The 22,854-nt window shown below is 39.5% G+C and overlaps 1 protein-coding gene across 2 annotated transcripts in view; it reads left to right on the plus strand.

Annotated features, from left to right (window-relative positions):
• Nucleotides 1-22,854, plus strand: part of LMBRD1 (LMBR1 domain containing 1) — a 148,975-nt gene that overhangs the window by 11,397 nt on the left and 114,724 nt on the right. For both annotated transcript variants that reach the window (XM_008263085.4, XM_070073909.1), the window contains exon 3: nt 7,259-7,319. In XM_008263085.4, the coding sequence (XP_008261307.2) occupies nt 7,259-7,319 (61 nt within the window). The remainder of the gene's footprint in view (nt 1-7,258; nt 7,320-22,854) is intronic.

Raw genomic sequence — 22,854 nt, forward strand, 5'->3', positions numbered from 1 at the left:
CCAGTTGGCCGTAACGGCCAGAGCTGTGCAGATTCAAAGCCAGGAGCCAGGAACTTCTTCCGGGTTTCCCACGGGGTATAGGGGCCCAAGGTCTTGAGCCATCTTCTACTGCTTTCCCAGGCCAGAGGCTGGATCCTGAGTGGAGCAGCTGTGACATGAACTGGCTGCCCATTTGGGATGCTAACACTGCAGGCAGAGGCTTTTACCCACTACACCACAGCTCTGGCCCTGCATTTTATTCTTAAATGAGTATCTGTGCATTGCCTATAAGTTTCTGCATTTCCTCCTTAAATATTTTAAAGCTGCTGCACTCATTATGAACTTGGTTGCAACGTATGATTATGTGGAAACTGTGTGTATCATCAGTGATTGCCAGTATTTTTCTGAAGAACAGAAGGTAGCCAGGCTGTTCTGTGAGCAGCCAGTCAACGCCACTTTCTTTTTGTCTTAGTTACCATCTTAGCTTATTATTACCTTTATTATATCCTCTCTGTCTTATCATGGCTGGTGTATATTATAATGCCTGAGATGTTTCTCTTAACTTTTCTTCAACATACAGCATTACTAATAATTTTAGCTAGAAGATTTTCTTCTTTTTTTTGTGAAATAATTTTTTAGCTAAACAAGGACCTTAAAACATAGCTAAAGGCTCTCTAAAAAAATTTTGTGTAGTTGGCCAGTAGAAAGTGTTATACAGAAAGTCTGCCAATCAAAAATAAAACATACAAACTGACACTAGTGTGAACAATTATTCTTTATTTTATACAACATATAAACTTTTTTTAAAATTGGTAGTAAAGACCAGGCATCACAACAGTTAGTGTTTGAGTGTATTTCATAACTTTTTCCCATTCTCTAATGATTAATCTCTTTATGTGTTTGACAAGTGTCTAAGTTGAACTCTACTTTTGCCTCATTCCTATTTTCTAATTATGTTCATCTTAGAACTTTGTATTCTTCGTTGAGCCTTAACTGTATTTACTTACTCATTAAGCCCATAGTACATGCCTGACAATTGTAGGTGCTGGAGAGTAACAAGCAGAACAGAAGAGATTGCTTTACAGCTTTCAGTCGGTGAAGGCCAGACCAATAGTCAGTCAATAAATATAACAAGGTAGAAATTTTGAGGTTGTTGAGACCTGGATGAGGAGCCTATCAGGTGAGGAGCCACAGGGAGACCATCTAGAGAGAAACAAGCAGAAAATGCAGAGACTCTCAGACAGGGATAAAGTTGCTTTATTTGGCTGAAGTGTGATAATGAGGGTTTTGTTTTGGTAAAAGCTAGATCCAGAGAGTGACAGGGGTTAGATGGTGTATCACTTTTGGGTTATGTAAATGAGTTTCTCCTTCTGCAATGGGAAGTTAATACAAATAAAAATAATGATAATTTGGACTAAAGTAGAGCTGGTTGAGAGGAATGATTAAGAATGGCATATTTTTGGAGGGAGAACTGTTTAGATGTACTAAGAGGTGGTGAGTGAAAATGAAACTTAGAGCACTGATGCATGGGGTTGTATACACCTGAGAAAAATAGGGAAGTGCAGAGGACTAATGACATGTATGCACGTAGGCAAGTGGAGAAGTCGAGATGGAGCTGAAGTCTCCAAGGAGAGCTTAGTACTGGAGAGAATACTTGAAGGTCAAAATGGATGATATTTGGAGTAATGGACTGATCAGTAGCTGGAGAGACTGAGCATTTAGGAAAAATTTGACAATGGATTACGGACTGAAGTGCTCCATTATGTAGAGGCCAACTAAAGGGGAGAAGCTGTAAACTGAGAGATAGGAAGGAAAACAAGAGAAATTCAGAAGAAGAGTATGTTTCAGGAAGAGAGAATGATAGCTCTTTTTGATTGATGTTAAGAGGTGAAGTTAGAGGACAAGAAAAGAGAGCCTTGGCTTTGGCCATTGGTGGGTATGAAGAGTAATTTCATTGGGGCAGTAGAGTAGTCAGATTGGAGTGGGTTAAATGTTAAAGAGAGATGAGAGAGTAGTGGTAGAGAATGCTGACAACTTTTCAGGAAGTTTTGTCCTCTAGGGGATTAAGAAGTGGTGTTTATGGGGATATTTTTTATGTGTGCTTATGCGTGAGGTTACTAGAGTTTGCATACTTTAGAATTCAATAGAGTAGAGAAATTTTTGAGTGAGGAGAAAAATACCATTGCAGGTGTAATGTCCTTGAGAAGGCAAAGGAGTTTGATTTCTAAAAGTGAAAGAACTGGAACATAATTAGGAGTATGGGCACTTTGGAGGAAGGAAGACTTAGGATACAGATTGAGCTGGGTTTCAAATTTAGTAGGGAGTTGAGTGAGCCTCTGTGTTTTGGCTTCAAATTATTTTAGAGTATCTAAGCCAGTGTTTCTCAATCACTGACATCTTACAATGAATAATTCTTGGTTAGAGGGGACTGTCCTATGCATTGTAGGTGTTCAACAACATCTTTGGCCTCTATTTGCTAGATTCTTGCAGCACTCTGCCTACTCCCCATTCCCTGACCAATTCTCTAGACATTGCCAGATGTCCCACGGGAAACAAATTGGCTACTGAATAACAGTCATTGATCTAAGGTGAGATTATCAGGTAAAAGTGAGGAGAGTCATGTTGGAGCTTATGTTCCACAGAGGGTCTTAAAAACTCATCAATCTTGAAGAATGAGAAAGGGAAATTACACATGTGACCCACTATATCTTTGTTCAGTGGAATGCATATCTTTTCCCTTTCTTGTGAAATATGCTTTATTTAATACCTTTTTAAAACAGTCTTTCTCATATTCCTTTGTGTTTTGAATGACTGAAGTTCCTTTTAGTTTCTGGGGTGGAAGATGATAGTTTATAAAACATACCAAGGGCATACATAGTACTTCTCAAAATGTAGAATAAGAAAAGTTTCATAAAATAAGCTCTCTTGACAGGACATCAGATATTTTGGAGGGAATAGAATGTATAAAAGTCCAAAATACTAATAGTACTTGAACGATGTACATTTTACACATATTTGTAGCTTTAAGATTGTAGCAGTTATATTTTCTTATTACCATAAGAACTGATTAGACAAAAAAAACTTGTTGAATAAACGATGTTACATTTCAGTGATTCTTGAGACTTAAATGATCTCAGATTAAGAAAAAAAAAGATTTTACTGCAATCTAGATTTTTCTTTTTTTAAGGTTTATTTACTTATTTGAAAGTCAGAGTTACAGAGAGAGGGAGGGAGAGGGAGCTCTTCCAAACTCTGGTTCACTCCCCAAATGTTCACAACAGCCAGGACTAAGCCAGGCTAAAGCCAGGAGCCTGGAGCTTCTTCTGGGACTCCCAGGAGGGTGCAGGGGACCTGGGCCATCCTCTTTGTTTTCCCGGACACATTAGCAGGGAGCTAGAGTGGAGGTGGAGCAGTCTGGACTTGAATCAGCTCCCATATGTGATGCCAGCGTTGCAGGCGGTGGCTTAACCAGTCATGCCACAATACTGGCCCCAGATTTCTGTCTTTAATTTTGTTTACCAAGATTGGGCTCTTATCTGATTTTAAAGTTTAACACTTAAGAAAAAAATTGAGATGCAAAAATAGAGGTACACACACACACACTCACAGAGAGATAGCTTCCATCTTCTGGTTCACTCCCCAAATGCCTACAAGAGTTGGAGCTGGACGAAAGTGAAGCTAGGAACCCAGAACTCAATCCTAGTCTCCCACCTGAGTGGCAGGGACCCAAATACTTGAGCCATCATCTGTTGCCTCCAGGGTGCGCATTTAACAGGAAACTGGAATCAGAAACTGAGCCAGGACTTGAGCCCAGGCAGGTTTAAGTTTTCTAAAAGATGAATTGGTTAATTTGCAAGGCAGAGCAATAGAGAGAGGGGAGACAGAGATCTCCCATCTGCTGGTTCACTCAAAAAGTGGCTGCAGCAGCCAGGGCTGGGCCAGGCTGAAGCCAGGAGCCAGGAACTCCATCCTGGTCCCCAACATGAGTGGAAGAGACCTAAGTACTTGGAACATTTTCTGAAGCCTTCCCATTTACATTAGCATAAGCTGGACCAGGAGTACAGTTGCAGGGACTCTAACCAACACTCCAATATGGGATGCTGGTGTCACAAACCGCAGCTTAACCAGCTGTGCCACAGTGTTGGCCCTCGTCTCATTTTTAATGTCTGCAATGTATTCTATGTTGAGTGTATAGCAATACACTTTAACATTTCTGCTCTGGAAATTGAGATTATCACAGATTCCTTGTTTGTTTTTTCTTTTTAGAGATATTCTAAACAACATTCTCGTGAATACTGTTTGGCAAAAGGCTCTTCAGAAAACCAAATAAATATTACTTGATTCAGGTTTGAATTTACTGAGATAAGGTCAGCAAATGTGTAGGTTCTTTTATAATTCAACATTATGAACAGATAAGCTCTCTCAAAGTGCAGCGGCCTTAGCACAGGTGCCTCAACTTCATCTTCTTTCTTATAGGGTCAGCAGAAGGGTGGTCTTGCAGGTAGACAAACGCTGTGGACTTGGATGTCAAGTAATTGCAGCTGAGGAGATACAGGCTATTCATGGAGTGCTAGAATAGTCTGGTTGCTAAACACCTGGGGATACTTTGGCTTCCTTGGTCTCATGAGTAATTGAAATTGCGAGTATCTTTTCCAACGTGGGAAAGGGAGACCACATTTGGACTCTCTTAGTGGGAGCAGCCCAGGAAGAATCCCGAGGTCATTTGTTGGACAATATTGCTTGGCTTTAAAAAAATGTATCTTTAGGGGCAGGCATTTGGCTTGGAGCAGGGGATGGGAAATCTTTTTTTATGCAAAGGACCATTTGGATATTTATAACATTATTTATTCATGGGCTATAAAAAGTTACCAGCTTAAAAATTAGCCTGCTATAGATTTTTTGAATTTCGAGTCCCAGAGGCGATTGCCTTGACAGGGTCAGACCCAGTGATTACATGGGCCTTATGTACCCGTGGGCCAGACATTCCCCACTGTTGGCCTAGTGGTTAAAATCCTACTGGGATGTCCATGTCCCATTTTAGAGTGTCTGGGTTTTAGTACCTGCTCTGCCTCCAATTCCAGCTTCTGATAATGTGTACCCTGGGAGGGAACAGGTGATGGCTTAAGCATTTGGGTTCTTCCCACCCATGTGGGAGACTTGAATTGAGTTCTTGGCTCCTGGGTTCAGCCCTGACCAAGCCTGGCTATTGTCATTTGGGGATGCAGCAGTGGATCAGAGGAACTCTTTCTATTTGCCTGTCTCTGTCTCTCTGCCTTTCAAATAAATAAGTAAGTAAAGAAATATTGTTCAAGCCGGCGCCGTGGCTCAATAGGCTAATCCTCCACCTTGCAGCGCCGGCACACCGGGTTCTAGTCCCGGTTGGGGCGCCGGATTCTGTCCCGGTTGCCCCTCTTCCAGGCCAGATCTCTGCTATGGCCAGGGAGTGCAGTGGAGGATGGCCCAGGTGCTTGGGCCCTGCACCCCATGGGAGACCAGGAAAAGCACCTGGATCCTGCCATCGGATCAGCGCGGTGCGCCGGCTGCAGCGGCGGCCATTGGAGGGTGAACCAACGGCAAAGGAAGACCTTTCTCTCTCTGTCTCTCTCTCTCACTGTCCACTCTGCCTGTCAAAAACAAACAAACAAACAAACAAACAAAAAAAACCAAAAAAACAAACAAACAAAAAAAGAAATATTGTTCAAATAAAGTAGGATGGTAATTTTTAGGATAGATTGGAGAAAAGATGCCTAGGTCACCGACGATTCTTCTTGCCATCACTGAGTAGGAGATAGCTTTTCCTCCATGTTTTGCCTCAACTGGACATTATCAACTTAAATTTTACCAATTATGTAGGTGAAAGATTACTGTAAAAATAACTTTTCATGTTTCACTAGTAAAATGTAGTTGTTGGTGAAGTGCAGAATTAATTAAGCGTAGTATTGTTAGTCTTTTAAACATTTTTTTCCTGGCCCTTGCCTAGCTGTGTTTTCAGATGTCTTTTAGAAGCAATATGTCAATATATTCTACTTCCTAACAAATTGGGATTTTGATTGATAATATATATTGTTTTAGAGATTATTTTAGAGGGAATTGGTATTTAAAATCTTTACATTTGGGAACAGGTGACCTTCCATTTATTTAAATCTTTTAGGTGCTATCATTAATAGTTGTCTTTGTGTAGCTAATATGTTTTTACTTGCGCTTAGTAGTCTTTATTGTCATTGGACAAATATTGTATTCTTTTACATTGTGTATTAAAACTTTGCATTTATATAAGTAAATTTGTATTATATTTTCTTTTCAGCATTTATCAACAAGCAATGCATAAATGTTCTTTGGTAGAGGTGTCAGTAGGCAAAAAAGGAAAACAAAGAGAAATAAATCTAAAATTCTTTTAAGGGAAATTTAATATTGATACCCTTCTTAAGAACAGTTACACTGGGGTGTTACCACTGACTTGAACTCAAAGTATTTATAAAAACTTGTTGACCTGGATTATAATTTCAGTCTTTATTAAATAACAGTGATCACTTCCTTCGACTCTCCCAGTTTAATTTTTCACAGAATTTAGGCATTAGACAAAAAAATCTATGACATACCTCAGTTCAGACTAATGTGCATTTTTCTGTTTGAAAAGACAAATTTGAATCACTTTTTTTAAGTTTAGTAGTTTAAAGAGCACTGTGGGATGGATGCAAAGGAGTCTAGACTAACTTTTAGGTATTTCTTTAAAATTGTGTAACATACACAAATAAGTTATTTTTGAAATACAAATCAAGTTTGTTACTCTACATAAAATATATCATGATTTTTTCACTGACTTTAGGATAAAGTCCAAAATACTTAGCATGACTCCCCAGTGCCTCCTCATACCCCCTTACCTCCCTCTCTACACTTGCTTTTATTTACTTTTCCAAAATCTCTAGTGAATGTATTAGGCTCTTACAGTTTTTTCAAAACCCTCTTTTATATTTCTTTCCTTCCTGCTATTTTCTCCTTTTCTCTGAGAATATCATTTTTCCTTCAGGCCTCAGTTTAGAGTAGGTTTTGAAAAGCCATCCTCTGATCTTCAGTCCGAGTTAGGTGCCTTTATGTATGTGTGTGTTATTTCCTCAGAATTATGTTGTCATCTCAGAGTTCACTGATTGAAAATTATGTGTATTTGTCACTTCTTGAAGAAATGATAGATTTTAGAAGTGACGTTTAGTCCTATGAAAAGTTAACTATATTTGTTAGATGAATGGATGTTTCATTAGTATTTTTATTGTTTCTATTCTAGGAATGGGCTAATGCTAATGTCAGCAGACAGATTGAAGACACTGTATTATATGGTTACTATAGTAAGTATCAGTTTTATTTCCTGCTTGGGAAGCTCACCAAAATGTAGAATAAAGCTGGTTATGGACTTTTACATTTTGATGTTACATATAAAGTTAATATTTCGTATACCAGAGTATTTCGTATACCAGGAGTAAATAATATGCCTTCATTTCAACATCCAGAAACTTTAACCCGTTTTGCGTTAATTAGGTTCACCTTTAACATTTGTTTGTGGTGGTTGTTTCAGTCAAGTTACTTTAAATCTTGCAAATCTAGTTTTGTTATCATTACTAATTTCCTTTGCTTGAGTTCTGCTTTTAAAGTCTCAGTTCTCAGTTCCTAAGTGTTGATAGCAGAAGAGTGCATTCTGGGGAATTAGTAGCATCCACCGTATTGTACTCTGTAGAGCCATTCTAATCCAGGAATTATGGTTGATTGAGTCTCCTTCCTTCCTGCTCTGTCCCCCTCTTTTCTTGTTATTAGATAATGAAAGCTATATGATAACCACCTGAATGTTTCTAACATTTTCTCTTTGCAAAATCATGAGAATCATGTTTTTACAACAATGCATAATTACTGAGTTAGGGAAGTGATGCTGTTTTTTTTTTTTTCCAATGATGAATATTAAACTGAGACAATCTACAGAAATGTCTGTTGATGAGACTTCTTTTTCAAGGTTTCTTTGGATTTTAATTTAGCTGCTGTGGTTTTGACCTTTGCCTTTTCCCCTGATTTAAAATCTTAAAGACTCATGACATTCTATTGCTTTGATATAGAGTTTAGAAAATTTTTTGTGGTATTTTAGTATAGAGTGTAATATTCATGATGAAAACATTAGATATAATAAAACCTAATTTTAAGCCCAGTAAGTTAAGACTTTCAAAATGGTTCTATTTTAAGTATCATGTTTCCTTTTTAGTATAGATTTATTAGAAGGCTCTAAAACACTTTTTAAAACATTTTAAAGTGCAAAATATGTCATCTGTGAGATACTAAAGTATAGTCATCCTATAGTAGAGAACATATGACAAGATAAGCCAACTTACATGTCAGTGAACTATGGCCATGAGCAATGCTTTACCCTTGAACCTGGAGGAAACTGGACTAATCCATTGTAATCACGAGACTTATAAACCAAAATGTCAGTTTGTGAAGCTTTTCAGTTGTTTGGGTCCATGGAGAAAATTAAGTCTATAGAATGGATTTTATTGAGTATTTTTCTCAATCCTTCCAAGTATTATGTTTACTTAGTACCATTTCAAATGTGTTGAAGATAAGCTAATCATTATAGACAGACACTTTAAGGACTTTTGGGATTCTCTGCAGCATTTAGGTTATAGTGAGAAATTCATTGAGATAGGATAGTTGAGACACTTGGTTTAAGTTAAAAATTTGCATGAAAAGCCAGATTCCAAATCGAAGATTCTATGATGACTATGGAAATAAAACAACATCTCGTTGGATGATGTTAATGGTTATTTTCATGTTAGTCATATCCACCTCAGCTATAGATACTAAGAGAGTATTTTAAAAAGTTAATAGAAAAATAGAATTAAAAGTTTATTTGGATGCAAAAAACTTCAGAATATTTTTTATAATACATATTTCTCATGGAATTTTTTTTTTTTTTTTTTTTTTTTTTTTTTTTTTTTTGACAGGCAGAGTTAGACAGAGAGAGGGAGACAGAGAGAAAGGTCTTCCTTCCATTGGTTCACTCCCCAAATGGCCACTACGGCCAGCACGCTGTGCTGATCCATAGTCAGGAGCCAGGTATTCCCTTCTGGTCTCCCATGCTGGTGCAGGGCCCAAGCACTTGGGCCATCCTCCACTGCCTTCCCAGGCCACAGCAGAGAGCTGGACTGGAAGAGGAGCAACCAGGACAGAATCGGCGCCCCAACCGGGACTAGAACCCAGATATCATGGACTTTTTGAAGACCCTTCAAATGCATGACTTTCATTTTTTCATCAAAATAAATTTTTAATCCTATTTTCACAAAGTTTTTGAAGTATTCTCATGGGCCTTTAACTTTGGCTTGGTGGTGACCTACAGCTGGGAGCATGAAAAGATTGCTCAGCTTCTAAGATAGCTTATATCCTCAAGCCCAGCTGTTTTCCTGAAATGCTAGATGCTACCTATTAGATAACTTTTTCTGGTTCCTGAGAACTATACAAACTCAGGTAGTCCAAAACACTGTTTCTATATGTTACCTGTGTCTGATTCTACAGTTCATCTACTGTTTCCAAATTGATCAGCACTTTCTCATTTTCTCACCTTTCCAGGTAGTATGTGAGAATTCATGTTCAACGTCTTTCTAAATTTTCCTTAATGGTTATCTCTTTTTAAAAATTTTCTACCTTCTAGTGATGAAGAAATTGATGTTAAAGATCACTTTTTTTTTTTTTTTTTTTTGGTAGGCAAAATTATTACAGAGAGAGATACACAGAGAGAGATCTTCCATCTGCTGATTTACTTCCGGCATGGCTGTAACAACCAGGGCAGGGCCAAGTTGAAACCAGAGGTAGAAACTCCAGCTGGGTCTCCCACAGGGTTGCAGAGGCCCAACCACATCTAACACTGCTTTCCCAGACTCATTAGCAGGGAGCTGGATCAGAAGTGGAGCACTCTGCACATGAACCAGTGCCCACATGGAATATTGGCATTGCAGGCAGCAGTGTAACCCACTGCACCAGAACACTGGCTCCAGAGATCATTTTGTTAATGAGTTCCTAAAGTAGATCTTAACATCAACAACTGGAGCTGCCTTTTAGTGAGTGGTGTGGGAATATTAACTGTGGCAACGGCTAGCAACTTTGAATCCCCCAGAGCAATCTGAAATCATCTGGGGATCTTTTAAATAATACTGAATACTCAGTTGTGTCCAGGGAGATTCTAATTTACTTTGGTGTGATAGACAGTCTGTAATCTATTACTAGAAAGTTAATAGCACCAATTCTGCATTTAGCACAGCCAGGTTTAGGAACCTGTGGCTGGGGACAGTGGATTTTTTACAAGGAGACTCATACGTGTGCAATGAGAGAGACTTTTGGGTGAATAGGGAGGCTGAACATGGAATCTGTGAGACAAAATATGCTTTTAATTGTAGTTTATGTTGGAATTCCATGTGTATTTTCAAATGGAAAGCTTCCTACAAACAAGTCGTTAGACACTTTTTTAGAGTATTGAAATTAATGTTCAGTTACTTAATTAATGCTATTGTAGATTGTATGCATATTTTCTTCCAAAGAGCCACTGTTGCAGGGTTTTTTCTATATTTGTCAGATTATTTTAGGTGCCAGTTTAGATGCTAGCTTTCTATAGAAGAGATTTTGGTTGAAAAAGTTCAAGTTCTTAAACACTCTGATAAAGTGATTTCAGCCGTCTTCCTCAGTGAAAATGTGTAGAAGTATTAACCTTCTTTATATTACTGATTGAAATCTGTACTCTCACTGCCTTTTCACACACCATTACACTAAGCTCCCTTGGTCTATTTGCACTTGGAATGTATCTTGCATCTATGCATGATTTTTGACATCTTGCTTTATTCATTTGGAAGATATTGGCTCACTTAATAATATAGGTCTTCCAAATATTGGCACATATCATTATACATTGAAAAATCACATTCATTAATGTCACCACTATTTTTTTCTCAAAACAAGTTCTTATGTACTAGAAAGTTATAAAGCTCAAGGTGGTGAATTCAGGTCTTCCAAAATTCTGATTTTGTCTTGAGTGCTTGAGTTTTATCATCAATAACAAATGCTATCACTTATCATTTTTAAAGTGACAGTCTCATCATTCATTGCTTAATATTCAATGGTCTGGTTAACCATTGCTCATCTCTCAGTGGTACCTCCAAGTAAAAAAAAAAATTTTCTGGAAAAAAAAAAAAAGCAAGTGTATCTCATAATTGCTAAAATAGCAATAATGTTGAGATATTGTGAGACACAGTATTCTTTATATATATATATATATATATATCTACAATTAGATTATTAAACAGATATATACTCACTTCCATAGTCTTGGCAGTTCATATCAAGAGCCTTGGGTGGTCACTGACATCATACATAATAGTGTTAATTGTTAAATTAACAACAGGAGTCACTGTGCACTTACTCCCCATGCAGGACCTCTGTCCTCAGTGAGTTGTACTATGAGAATTAACAGTAAAACTTGTTCTCAAACAATTTTTTTCTATTTTGTGTGTGTATGTGTGCAAATTGTTGAAATCCTTACTTAGTATAGAGTTGGTCTTCTGTGTAGAAAGTTAATTGAAAATGAATCTTAATGGAGAATGGGACTGGAAATGGGAGAGGGAGGAGGAAGTGGGATGGGAATGTGGGTGCGAGGGCGGGTATGTTGTGAAGAATCACTATATGCTTAAAGTTGTACTTAGGCTGGTGCCGCGTCTCACTAGGCTAATTTTCCGCCTGCGACGCCGGCACACCGGGTTCTAGTCCCGGTTGGGGCGCCAGATTCTGTCCCAGTTACCCCTCTTCCAGGCCAGCTCTCTGCTATGGCCTGGGAGTGCAGTGGAGGATGGCCCAAGTCCTTGGGCCCTGCACCCGCTTGGGAGACCAGGAGGGAGTACCTGGCTCCTGGCTTCGGATCAGCGCGATACGCCGGCCGCGGTGGCCATTGGAGGGTAAACCAACGGCAAAAGGAAGACCTTTCTCTCTGTCTCTCTCTCTCTCACTGTCCACTCTGCCTGTCCAAAAAAAAAAAAAAAAAAAGTTGTACTTAACAAAATTTGTACTCATTAAATAAAAGGTTTCTAAAAAAAAAGACCTTAAGGTATTAAAAGTCACAATGGCTGAGCAATGGGGCATCTACTGAAGTGAGCTACTTTTAAAAGATTTATTTATGTATTTGAAAGTGTTATAGAGTGAGAGAGTCTGACACTTTAGACTGCTTGGCCATCCTGACAGAGAGAGAGAGGGAGAGATTGATCTTCCTTTTGGTTTGTTCATTCCCTAAATGGCTGCAATGACTGTGGCCAGGCCAGACTTTTGTCAGGAGCTTCTTCCAGGTCTTTCATATGATGCAGGGACCCAAGCATTTGGGCAATTCTGTGCTGCTTTCCCAGACACATTAGCGGGGAGCTGGATCAACTTGGAGTATTAATGTCTGTAATACTCTGCTTGTAGTTCAAGGATATAGAACCCATCTGGCACAAAGTTTCATTTATGGGTGGGCCAAGTATTACAGCTTCCAGCTGTCCAAGGTTTGGGCTAGATGGTTTCTGAGAAATTGTGTTAAAATAGATATTAAGCCGTAACTCTTGGTTTAAGCTTTTGTTAGTGGAGTTCCATGTTTGCCAATGATATGTCTGTGGTAACTTTGGGTTTCTGGATTGCAACCAGTGAATGCATCCAGACCAAGAGTAATGAGATCTACAGTCAGCAGAATGGTGTCTAGCTGAAATTAAATGGCTTTTCTTATTTGCTAGAGGGGTGACCTCCTGCCTGACATCTGGACATAGACAGTAGACATTGGAGGACATCCCCTCTGCCAAGTGGAGTATGCCAAGTTTGGGTTGCAGTAGCCGTGCTCAGGTTTGACTGTCCTCTATCCATGGACAAAGTCCTAGTAGACAACATGGTTTGGAGAATCACATTCTCAAATTGTATGGGAGACTATATTTCTAGTATATCAGTTAATAGTCATCTAATTTAATTTTACGGGAACATAGCAAGGTTCCAAGAAAAGTAATTTCTTGCATCATAACCCTTGAGAACTAATGGACATCATAGATGATCCAGAGACTTCAGAAGGCTTGTGCACCCCTACAGTGAAGAAGTCACTGAGAGTACTAAGGAGAGTGCCTATAGAATTTATTTTGACTGATTTTTAGCCCCTTTCATTGGAGAGTGGCCCATATAAGCTAGTGTGATTTGTAGCATCAGTGACAATTAATCTTTTAAATGAGGCATGCATTGCACCAAAACTCAAGTAGGATGATAAGGTATTAACCTTGTATGTTCTTCGCAAGTATGTCAAATAGTTGCATATAGGGAGGATGTCATCAATGTGTGTGTGCTTGTGTTCCTAATAAATGACGGGCACAGTTAAATTCTTTGCAAAGTAATGTATGTGATGGCAAAGTCAATGAGGTGCCCATGTATACCTTAGAAGAAGAGTCCTTTCAAGGTGAAGGCAAACTGAGACTGAGGGGCTGTTGGAAAAGCTTTGAGCAAAACACATTTGCCACACTTGTAATAGTGAAGAAACATCATTTATCTATTGAAAGGCATCAGATATGTTAATATTAGGTATAAGGTATGGTGAACATAATGGATGGCATATAGCATTAAGATTTTTATAATCTACAATGGGTACTATTTTTTTTTTCCAGATTTAACAGTTAAAATTGGGCTGCCAAATGGGGAATAGTTGGAATAATCACCTCTTTGTTAATTAAGTCTAATGTAATAAATCTTAATACATGAAAAACAGATATATACTCTAAAGTTGACATTTATAGAATTTTATTGCTTCAAAGTAGACATTCATGAATAAAAGTTTCAGACTTCCCTCTGCCTCCAAGAATTCAATTTGGGTCCGTGGTCTTGCAGTTTCTTTCCACTGTTGTTTTACCATCATCAGCTCAAATATAAGCATAAGTGCAATGGCAGATAACATCGTGATACCACAGTGAAAATCGTTTCTCATTGTGGATGCTCTAAAAGGATCGCTACAACTCCTAAGGTCTGAAAACCACGTTTTTGAGGCTCCTCTACTAATGGGATTTTGGTTGTTTTTTCCTGGAAAGATTGTTGAAGGCAGGCTGATTGCTGCTGCTGCCTATTGCTGAGTGGCTTTCAACAGTCCGCAGTTAACTGAAGCTGACTGGAGGAGATACAGTTGCTAGAGCTTGTTGAAGGGTGAGAGGGTACTGTTGTTCTTTTCTGCCCCTCTGCCCTGTAGTCAGAAGGAGACACTCATATCTGGAGATGTTGTATCCTTCCCCAGAAATTTAAGGATTTATTCCTTTCTTCCTTCTAAATGTTTTCATTAATTTTTTCATTTTTAAAGCATCTTTCCTAGGTTCTTTTATAAAAGCGTTCTTGTGTGAATTTTTTAGTTCTTGGTGAGGTTTTATTTCATGTTTAAGCTTATTATGCAATTCTTCTATATCTCTTGCATGTTTTAATGTTTATCTAAGTTATTTGCTTTTAATGGTTCAATTTTTGTTTAAATTTTTACCTCTTTACTGTATTTTTTGTGTTTATTTATTCTCATGCTTGCTGTAACTATACTAAAAAATAAGTGTAGTAAAGCCATAGTGGTTTTCACTTTTTTTAAAACCATTTACCTTTTTAACATTTAAGTGAATTTTCCTTTTGTTTGATGTTTTTCTTAAATTATTGCTTTGTTTTTACATGCATGCAAGGGTTGTACAAATGTAGGGCTTCCTAAACAGATTACTTCTGGCTGTTTTTGTTCAGCTCTTCTGTGGTTGTCTGTCAGTTCCCTCCTCCAGAGACACATTCTCTTCTTGGCCCTGGCTCTCAGGTTATCATTTTGTGGGTAGATATAAATGGAAACACATATTGCATTTTTTAAATATTTGGATTCTTTAGTGATTGATATATTTAAGGTTTATCTGTATTGAAGTAAGTAGCAAAAAAATCATGGAAAAACAAAATACAATACATTTTACATGAACTTTTGGAAGACTTCTGTATTCTGTTGGTTTTTTATTGCTGTATTAACATGCTGTAGTTTATGTATACATGCTAAAGCTGTTGATTAGTGGTGTTGTCTATAGTTTTTGATTGTTTCAAATATTTGTGCTGGGACCTTTATGGCCTAGCCTATGGTCTATCCTAGAGAAAGTTCAATGCTTGATGAAAAGAATGTATATTCTGCAGCTGTGGGATGAAATGTTCTATAGATACCAATCAGTTCTATTTAATCAATAGAGTGGATTAGCTCTGTTGTTTCTTTGTTGATTTTCTGTGTAGTTGACTTGTCCATTGATGAAAGTGAGATGCCAAAGTCCCCCATTATTACTGTATTGAAACCTGTGTCTCCCTGCAGATCTATTAACATTTTTTTAAATATCCAAGTGTCCTAGCATTGGGTGCATTGTACATTTACTCTAGTCATATCTTACTGTTGAATTGAACCCTTAATTATTACATATTGCCCTTCGTTGTCTCTTTTAACAGTTTTTGTGTTAAAATCTATTTTGTGTGATATTAGGATGGCTACTCATGCTCATTTTTGCTTTCTATTAGCATGGAATATACTTTCACTTGCAGTTTGTATGTATCTTTGTTGGTGAGGTATGTTTCTTGTAGGCAGTAAATAGATGGATTTTGGTTTTTAATCCATTAAGCCAGTCTATCTTTTAATAGAATAATTTAGGCCATTTCTTTTCAAGGTTATTATTGGTACATAACAACTTGGTCCTGTCATTTTTCCATAAGTATTCCGATTGTTTATTTTGGATTTCCTTAGTTCTTTTATTAAGACATTTGCTGCCTTCTCATTGTTTCATGATTCTGTCTTTCTCTGTTTTCTGTGTATAGCACATCCTTAAGTGTATTTGTCAGGTTGGTCGAGTGGTGACAAATTCTTTCTGTTTGTTTCGGAAGTCTTTATTTTACATTCAATTATAAATGAGAGCTTTTCTGGGTACAGTATTCTGGAGTGATATTTTTTTCCTTTATGACTTCAACCATATCTCCATTCTTACTTAGCCTGTAGGGTTTCTGATGAGAAATCAGTTTTCAATCTTTTTTTTTATGGTTTATTTATTTATTTGAAAATCAGAGTTACAGAGAGAGGACAGAGAAAGAGATCCTCCATCCACTGGTTTACTCCCCAGATGGCCACAGTTCCCCACAATTCCTGCAATGGCCAGGGCTGGGCCAGTCCCAAGCCAGGAACCAGGAGCTTCCTCGACATCTCTCATGTGGGTAGCAGGGGCCCAAGCACATAGGCCATATTCTTCAGCTGTCAGTCTAATTGGAGATCTTTTGAAGGTAATCTGGCATTTCTCTCATTCATCTTATGATCTTATGTTTATGTTTTACTTTTAAAAGTTTGACTATACTGTGTTGTGCTGAAAATCTTTTCTGACCATGTCAATCAGGAGTTATATGTGCTTCCTGTATTTGGATGTCCCTATCTCCAAATTAGGTAAATTTTCTGATGGTCGTCTAATCAATTCTCTCTTTCCACACCTTCAGGAACTCCTAAGATGTGTATATTTGGCCGTTTGATAGTATCTCATAAATCTTGAACACTATTTTTGGTTTTTCTAAATTTTCTTATTTTTTTTTTGTATTTCCAAGGATTTGTCTTCTTAGATATTCCTTCTCTGAGTACCAAGCCTGCATATTTATTTTACTTTTTTTGTTTGGACATATGAATTCTTCATTTCTAGTATTTCAGGTTGATTTCTCTTCAGTGTATGTGTCTCCTGGTAGAATTTCTCGTCCATGTCATTGATGGATTTCTTTTTTTAAAATATTTATTTATTTTACTTGGGAAAGTTACACAGAGAGAGAAGGAGAGGCAGAGAGAGAGAGAGAGAGAGAGAGAGGTCTGCCATCTGTTGGTTTACTCCCCAATTGGCTGCAACAAGCGGAGCTGTGCTGATCCGAAGCCAGGAGCCAGGAGCTTCTTCTGGGTCTCCCAGGCGGGTGCAGGGGCCCAAGGACTTGGGCCATCCTCTACTGCTTTCCCAGGCCATAGCAGGGAGATGGATTGGAAGTGATTGGAAGTGAAGCAGCTGGGTCTCAAACCGGCGCCCATATGGGATGCCAGTACTGCAGGTGGCAGCCTTACCTGTTACACCACAGCGCTGGCCCTTTATGGATTTTTTTAACTCATGTATTTGTTTCTCTGTGTTTTTGAGTGATCTTCTGATCATTCCTTTTCAGGCATTTCATCAATCTGTTCATCTTCACATCCTGTCACATTCTGTCTTCTTGTTCATGTTTCTTTCATTCCTACATTTATTTTTTAGGCATTTGTGGAAACATATGTTGTTTTTCCTTCTCTGACGGCTTTTATCTTTGTAATATGCTTCTATGGCTTAGTGGAGTGTCTGCTGCGTCAGCAGATATTCAGAGCCGCGTGCTGGGTGGGGCCGGTGCTCCAGAGTGGGCAAGAGTCCAGAGTGTTCCAGAGTGGTAGATCTCCTGTATCTTTAGAAGTGGTGAGAGTATGATTGCATTGGCTGTGGTTATCAGAGCCTCAGCCACTCTCTGGGAAGGTGAACCAGCTACTCAGGGTGGGTCACAGCGGCTACATCCCCACCCAGGCAAGTGCACAAACCACACAAAGGATCTCTTGCTCAGTGTGATGGCTGAGCCCCCTGCTATGACTCTTCCCAGCTCTCAGGGAGCTCTGAGACTCGGAAGCCGGATGCTTCACAGAACTCCTACAGTCACTGTTATATATTTCTGTTAGGCCGTCACAAAACACACCAAATCTGGAGTAAGGGAAAGGGTTTATTGGGAAAACCAGCAGGCTGGAGGGAAGGGGTGAAGAAGGAAAAGAGAGAGAAGGAGAGAATAAGAAACAGAGAGGAGAGGAGCTAGTGAGGAGAGAAGAGAGACGAGAGAGGGAGAGGAGAGTAGAGAGGACCCAAGAGAGCAGGAGAGAAGAGCCAAGAGAGCCACATGTTCAGGTACAGGCCCTTCTAAAACTTTGCCCGAGGGCGGGCAGGGAAGTAGGAGTAGCGAATCCCATTAGGATGGGGGTGGAGCTTGACAGCAGCAGTTGGGCCATGTGGCCACCTGGCTTCCAGCAATGGCGGTGGGGGCTAGAGCCTAGGATGTAAATCAGGGTGTAGATCGTGCCATAGATAAAACTGCACCAGTTTCCTAACAGTCACAGGGAGCAGGGGACCCACTCTTAGCCCCATGAGCCTCCCTATCCACGGAGCAAATTGTAGCATTTCTGAAGCCAGCTGCCTGTCTGATAGAAGCTGAGTGGTGTTCTGCCTTGGCATGTCGAGTCTAGGTGCCTTGATAGAGTGAGGGAAGGGGAGTGCTTTGCAGTCTTAAGTGGGCGCCCCTCCCCCACCAACCCTCCAGTCCATACTGAAAGTCAGTGGGGACCACGGATTTATCCCTCTGATAAAATCTCCCAGTTGTGTGCAGGCTGTGGTAGCTTGTACTGCCTTATTAAGATGGTGCTTTTTCCCTGCTACCTGCCAGCACTCTTGTTGGGGGATGGGAGGAAGCAATGTGCTGCAGGGTTAGGTGGGCCCTCCAAGCCAGACTCAAAACTAGTAGGATTCTCAAGGTTCTCTCTCAGGCATATCACCAGTGACTCGTGCTGCCACAGGCTCTTCTAGCCTTGCCCCAAGAATTCTTATGGCATCCCCTCGAGGGTGGTTTCTTTATAAAGAAAAGAGCTTTATTTAGCTCATAATGTGGAGGCTGGAAGTCCAAGACTGGGTGGTCCCATCTGTTCATCTTCTGGTGAGGACTTCTCTGGCTGCATCATGGCAGAGAGAGGCCAGTGCCATGGCATAATGGGCTAAGCTGTCACTATGCAATGCTGGCATCCCGTATGGGTGCTGGTTCAAGTCCCATCTGCTCCACTTCTGATCTAGCTCTTTTCTATGGCTTGGGAAAGCAGTAGAGGATGGCCCAAGTGCTTGGGCTTCTGCACCCATGTGGGAGACTGGGAAGAAGCTCCTGGCTTCAGATCGGCCCAGATCTGGCAGTCGCAGCCATCTGGGGAGTGAACCAGCGGATGGAAGACCTCTGTCTCTTCTCTCTCTCTCTCTCTTTCTCTGTGCCTCTGTGTCTCTGTAACTCTGCCTTTCAAATAACAGATATCTCAACAACAAAAAAACAACATGGCAGAGAAATGGAAATGGAACCAGCCAAGTTGCAGAAAGGGCCAAACACATGGAGTAGCCCTGCTTTGTTTTGTAATAGTCTCCCTTGTGAGAGCTCACTCACTCTGTGAGACATCAACAGTCCCTTCCCAGGCAGCACCCTCCTGACCTAATACCCTTCTTCACTTCTTAAAGGTTCTACCACCTCAACCCACCATACTGGGGAGCAAGCTTGCAGCACATGGACTTCTGGGATACATACTTGAACCATATCCAAACCATAGAAATTTTATATTGTGTGTATAGTTAAACATTTTTACTTCACTGCTTTCCATTATATGGCTATTCTTACAGCTTAGTCAAACAATCCCAAAGTATTAGGTGTTTAGGAAGTTCCTATTTTTTGGTTACTAAGCAATCCTGTAGTAAAAATCGGAGTGTGTCACACCATGCACATGTTTAAATAAGTTATGCTATGGAACTAGGAGACAATAAAGTGGGCCAGGAAGCTTTCAGACAGTTTCTATACCAGACCTTTAATGGCATTTAAAAGAGTTTTTAGGAACTTTCTCCTCACTTCTATTTTATAATTGGTGATCATTTGTACCGGTGTCATTCCTATGTGTTTGAGCTCGGGGTTTATCTGAGTACATTTTGTGCTGCTGTGACAGAATACTGAGACTGCATAATTGATAATGGACTGAAGTTTATTGGTGCGTGCTTATGGAGGCTGGTAAATCTAAGGTCAAGAGGCTGCCATCTGCTAATGGCCTTCTAGGGCAAAGAGAGGCTGGGTGGAGGGAGAGAATAGAACTTGTTCTTTTATATTGAACCCACTCCAGTAATAATGGCATCACATCCGTTTGTGAGTGACACCTGCCTGACTTAGCATCTACCTCCCAACACTGCTGCATTGCTGATAAAGTTTCTAGCACATGAAGGTGGTGGGCAGGAGTACTTTCAAACTAGAATAAGCTTTACAATTCCTAGAATCTAATTTGAAAGGAGCACATGGGAGGGCCAGCGCTGTGGCCTTGCGGGTAAAGCTGCCGCCTGCAGTGCCGGCAACCTATATGGGCACTGGTTCAAATCCCGGCTGCTCTACTTCCAATCCAGCTCTCTGCTGTGGCCTGGGAAAGCAGAAGAAGATGGCTCAAGCCCTTGGGGCCATGCACCTCCATGGGAAACCCAGAAGAAGCTTGAATCAGCGCAGTTCTGGCCGTCGTGGCCAGTGGGGGAGTGAACCAGTGGATGAAGACTGCTCTGTCTCTCTGCCTCTACCTCTCCTTCTCTCTCTGTGTAACTCTAACTTTCAAATTAATAAATCTTTAAAAAAAAAAAAAAAAGAAAGGAGCACATGGGACCTTGAAGTCATTTAATTGCTTTGTGGTTTGTCTACCTGTGAAATGGTGACAAAGTAGTACCTATATTGTAGTATTAAGAGTGTCGTACATGTGATTAGTGCTACATATGTGTTATTTGTTGTTCAAGTCAGATAAAAGAACAAGAGACCTTTGCTGTTAGTGAAATAATTTTGGGTTGGTGAGACTTGACTTAGCATCTCATCAAACTTCCATCCTTTTCATTTTATTGTCTTGAAAACATCTCTAATGATATATTCCATTACAGTGCTTTTTAAGGCAAGATGGAAAGACTAGCACTAATGTTGTAAATTTCATCTTTCTCTTTTTCCTTTTTGATAAGATATAGTTGTGTCCTGTCTCTTAACCCCTTCTCTTCCTTTTTAAAATACTGGGTGTGTTTTCTAAGTGGCTGCTGGTTGTTTGCTCAAGATATTATCTTGATAAAGATTCCTTAAGACTAAGTAGCCAAAGAATTTGTTTCCAAGTAGAAGCATCAGGAAAAGAAATGACCTCTTAGACTTAATTGCTAGTGTGACTTGTATTTTCTACCTCTAAGCAACCCGCTAATTTGTCACATTGGTGTCATAAACCTGGTATACTGAAGATTTTGGAGAAAGAGACAGGTACTTTTGATTTTTCTTCTTCCATTTGTGGTTGTTCTGTAGACCTAGTCTGTATCTCACTAAATTCCTTGGTGATTTTGTACTGTTGCTTGGCTCTAAATATCATCTCCCAGATTCAAATATATGTATAAACCTCTCTTGAACTTCATATTTCTGTGTCCAGCTATTAGATGATTTTCTATCAAGAAATCAGAAACTTCTCATTTAGCATTTCTAAAACAACTGATGCTCTTCTAGTTATACTCTCTAATTTTCCTTATAGTACATAGCAGTAAGAGAGTTGCACAAGCTAAAAACCATGCAGTCATCTTCCTATCTTTATTTTGTCACGTTTTATATGAAGTTTGCTAGAAGATTCTCTTATGCTTGATTTTTAGGATTTATCCAGAATCTGATCACTTCCAGAAGTAGTCTTCTGGCTACTTTCCTATGCAAGCCGCTGTGGTCTCTTTTTGGGTTGTTTTGCAGAAGCTTCCCAACATATTTCTTTTATACCTTTGTTTTATCCATGGTACAACAGTTTGAATGATCCCTTAGAAACATGACAGATCCTGTTCATCTTCTCAAAATCCTGCTTCCCGTTTTACTCTCATGAAAAGGGTGCAGTCACTATTGAAGCTTGTAGGCCTTATATGATCTGGCATTCTTCCTCATCCTAGAAACTGACCTGACCTCATGTCCTCCTACTACTCCAACTCCTAAGATGCCTTATAATGCTCCCCACCAGCTAGTACTCATGCATTTATGTAATACCCTATTGTTTTGTGTGTTCTGGACCTGGTAATTTGTCTGTAACAGAGACAAGTGGTAAAAAAAGATGGGCTGTCTTTTCTGAGATTAAGTTTTAAAGCAGAGTTACTTTGTATTGCTCAGACTTTCTGATTCTTTTCTATTGCTTGCTTTGCCTAAGCAAGCTCCCATGTTGTTTCATGTCTGATAGAGGAGGCTCCCATAGCAGAGAGTAGAAAGCAGCCTCAAGCCAACAGCCAGTAAGGAACTGATTTTGCCAACAGCTATGTGAGTGAACTTGGAAGCAGGTTCTTCCCAAGGCTTAGGGTAACTGCTTGATTGCTGCCTTGGGAGAAATCCCGAGATAGAAAACTTAGCTGAATTATGTTATTACTGAGCCACAGCATCTGTCATAATAGTCTTTTAAGTGTGGGGTCATCTGTTACACGGCGATTGATAACTAGCACATTTTCCCTTCACTGAGTATATCAATGTTACTATTAAAAATCCTTGAATATTTGCAGGTTCACTCTTATTGTCATGCCTTTGTTTATGTTCTCTTTGCCTGGAATATGTTCCCCCCTTCCCAAATTATCTGCTGGCTAGTTTCTTTAACTCATTTAACTTTCAAGTCTTTTCTTAAATGCAGCCTTGTGAATGAGACCTGTTCTTCAACTCATGGACCGTTTCTTGGTCTACTTTATTTTCTTGCTGAACACAGTCATCTTCTAATGTGCTGTATAATTTAGTTCTATTCATTATTTGTATCCGCCTGCTGGAATCTGCACTCCACTAGTGCAGGAGTTGTTTTCTCTTTTGGTCCTTAATGGATCTCAAGCACTTAGAACACTTGGCTCATGAGCAAGTGCTCAAATATATGTAAAATGAAGAGACTTTTATTTATTATGTAACTTTCCAGGAAACTCATTTAAGTTTCCCCTTCTGTTCTTGAGAGAGGATAGTGTATACTTCCATGTTGTTAAAATTGAATGAGCTTGGGGTGGGATTTCTGCCTGGTAAGAA

The sequence above is a fragment of the Oryctolagus cuniculus genome, chromosome 5, assembly GCF_964237555.1.
Source record: "Oryctolagus cuniculus chromosome 5, mOryCun1.1, whole genome shotgun sequence".
NCBI lineage: Eukaryota > Metazoa > Chordata > Mammalia > Lagomorpha > Leporidae > Oryctolagus > Oryctolagus cuniculus.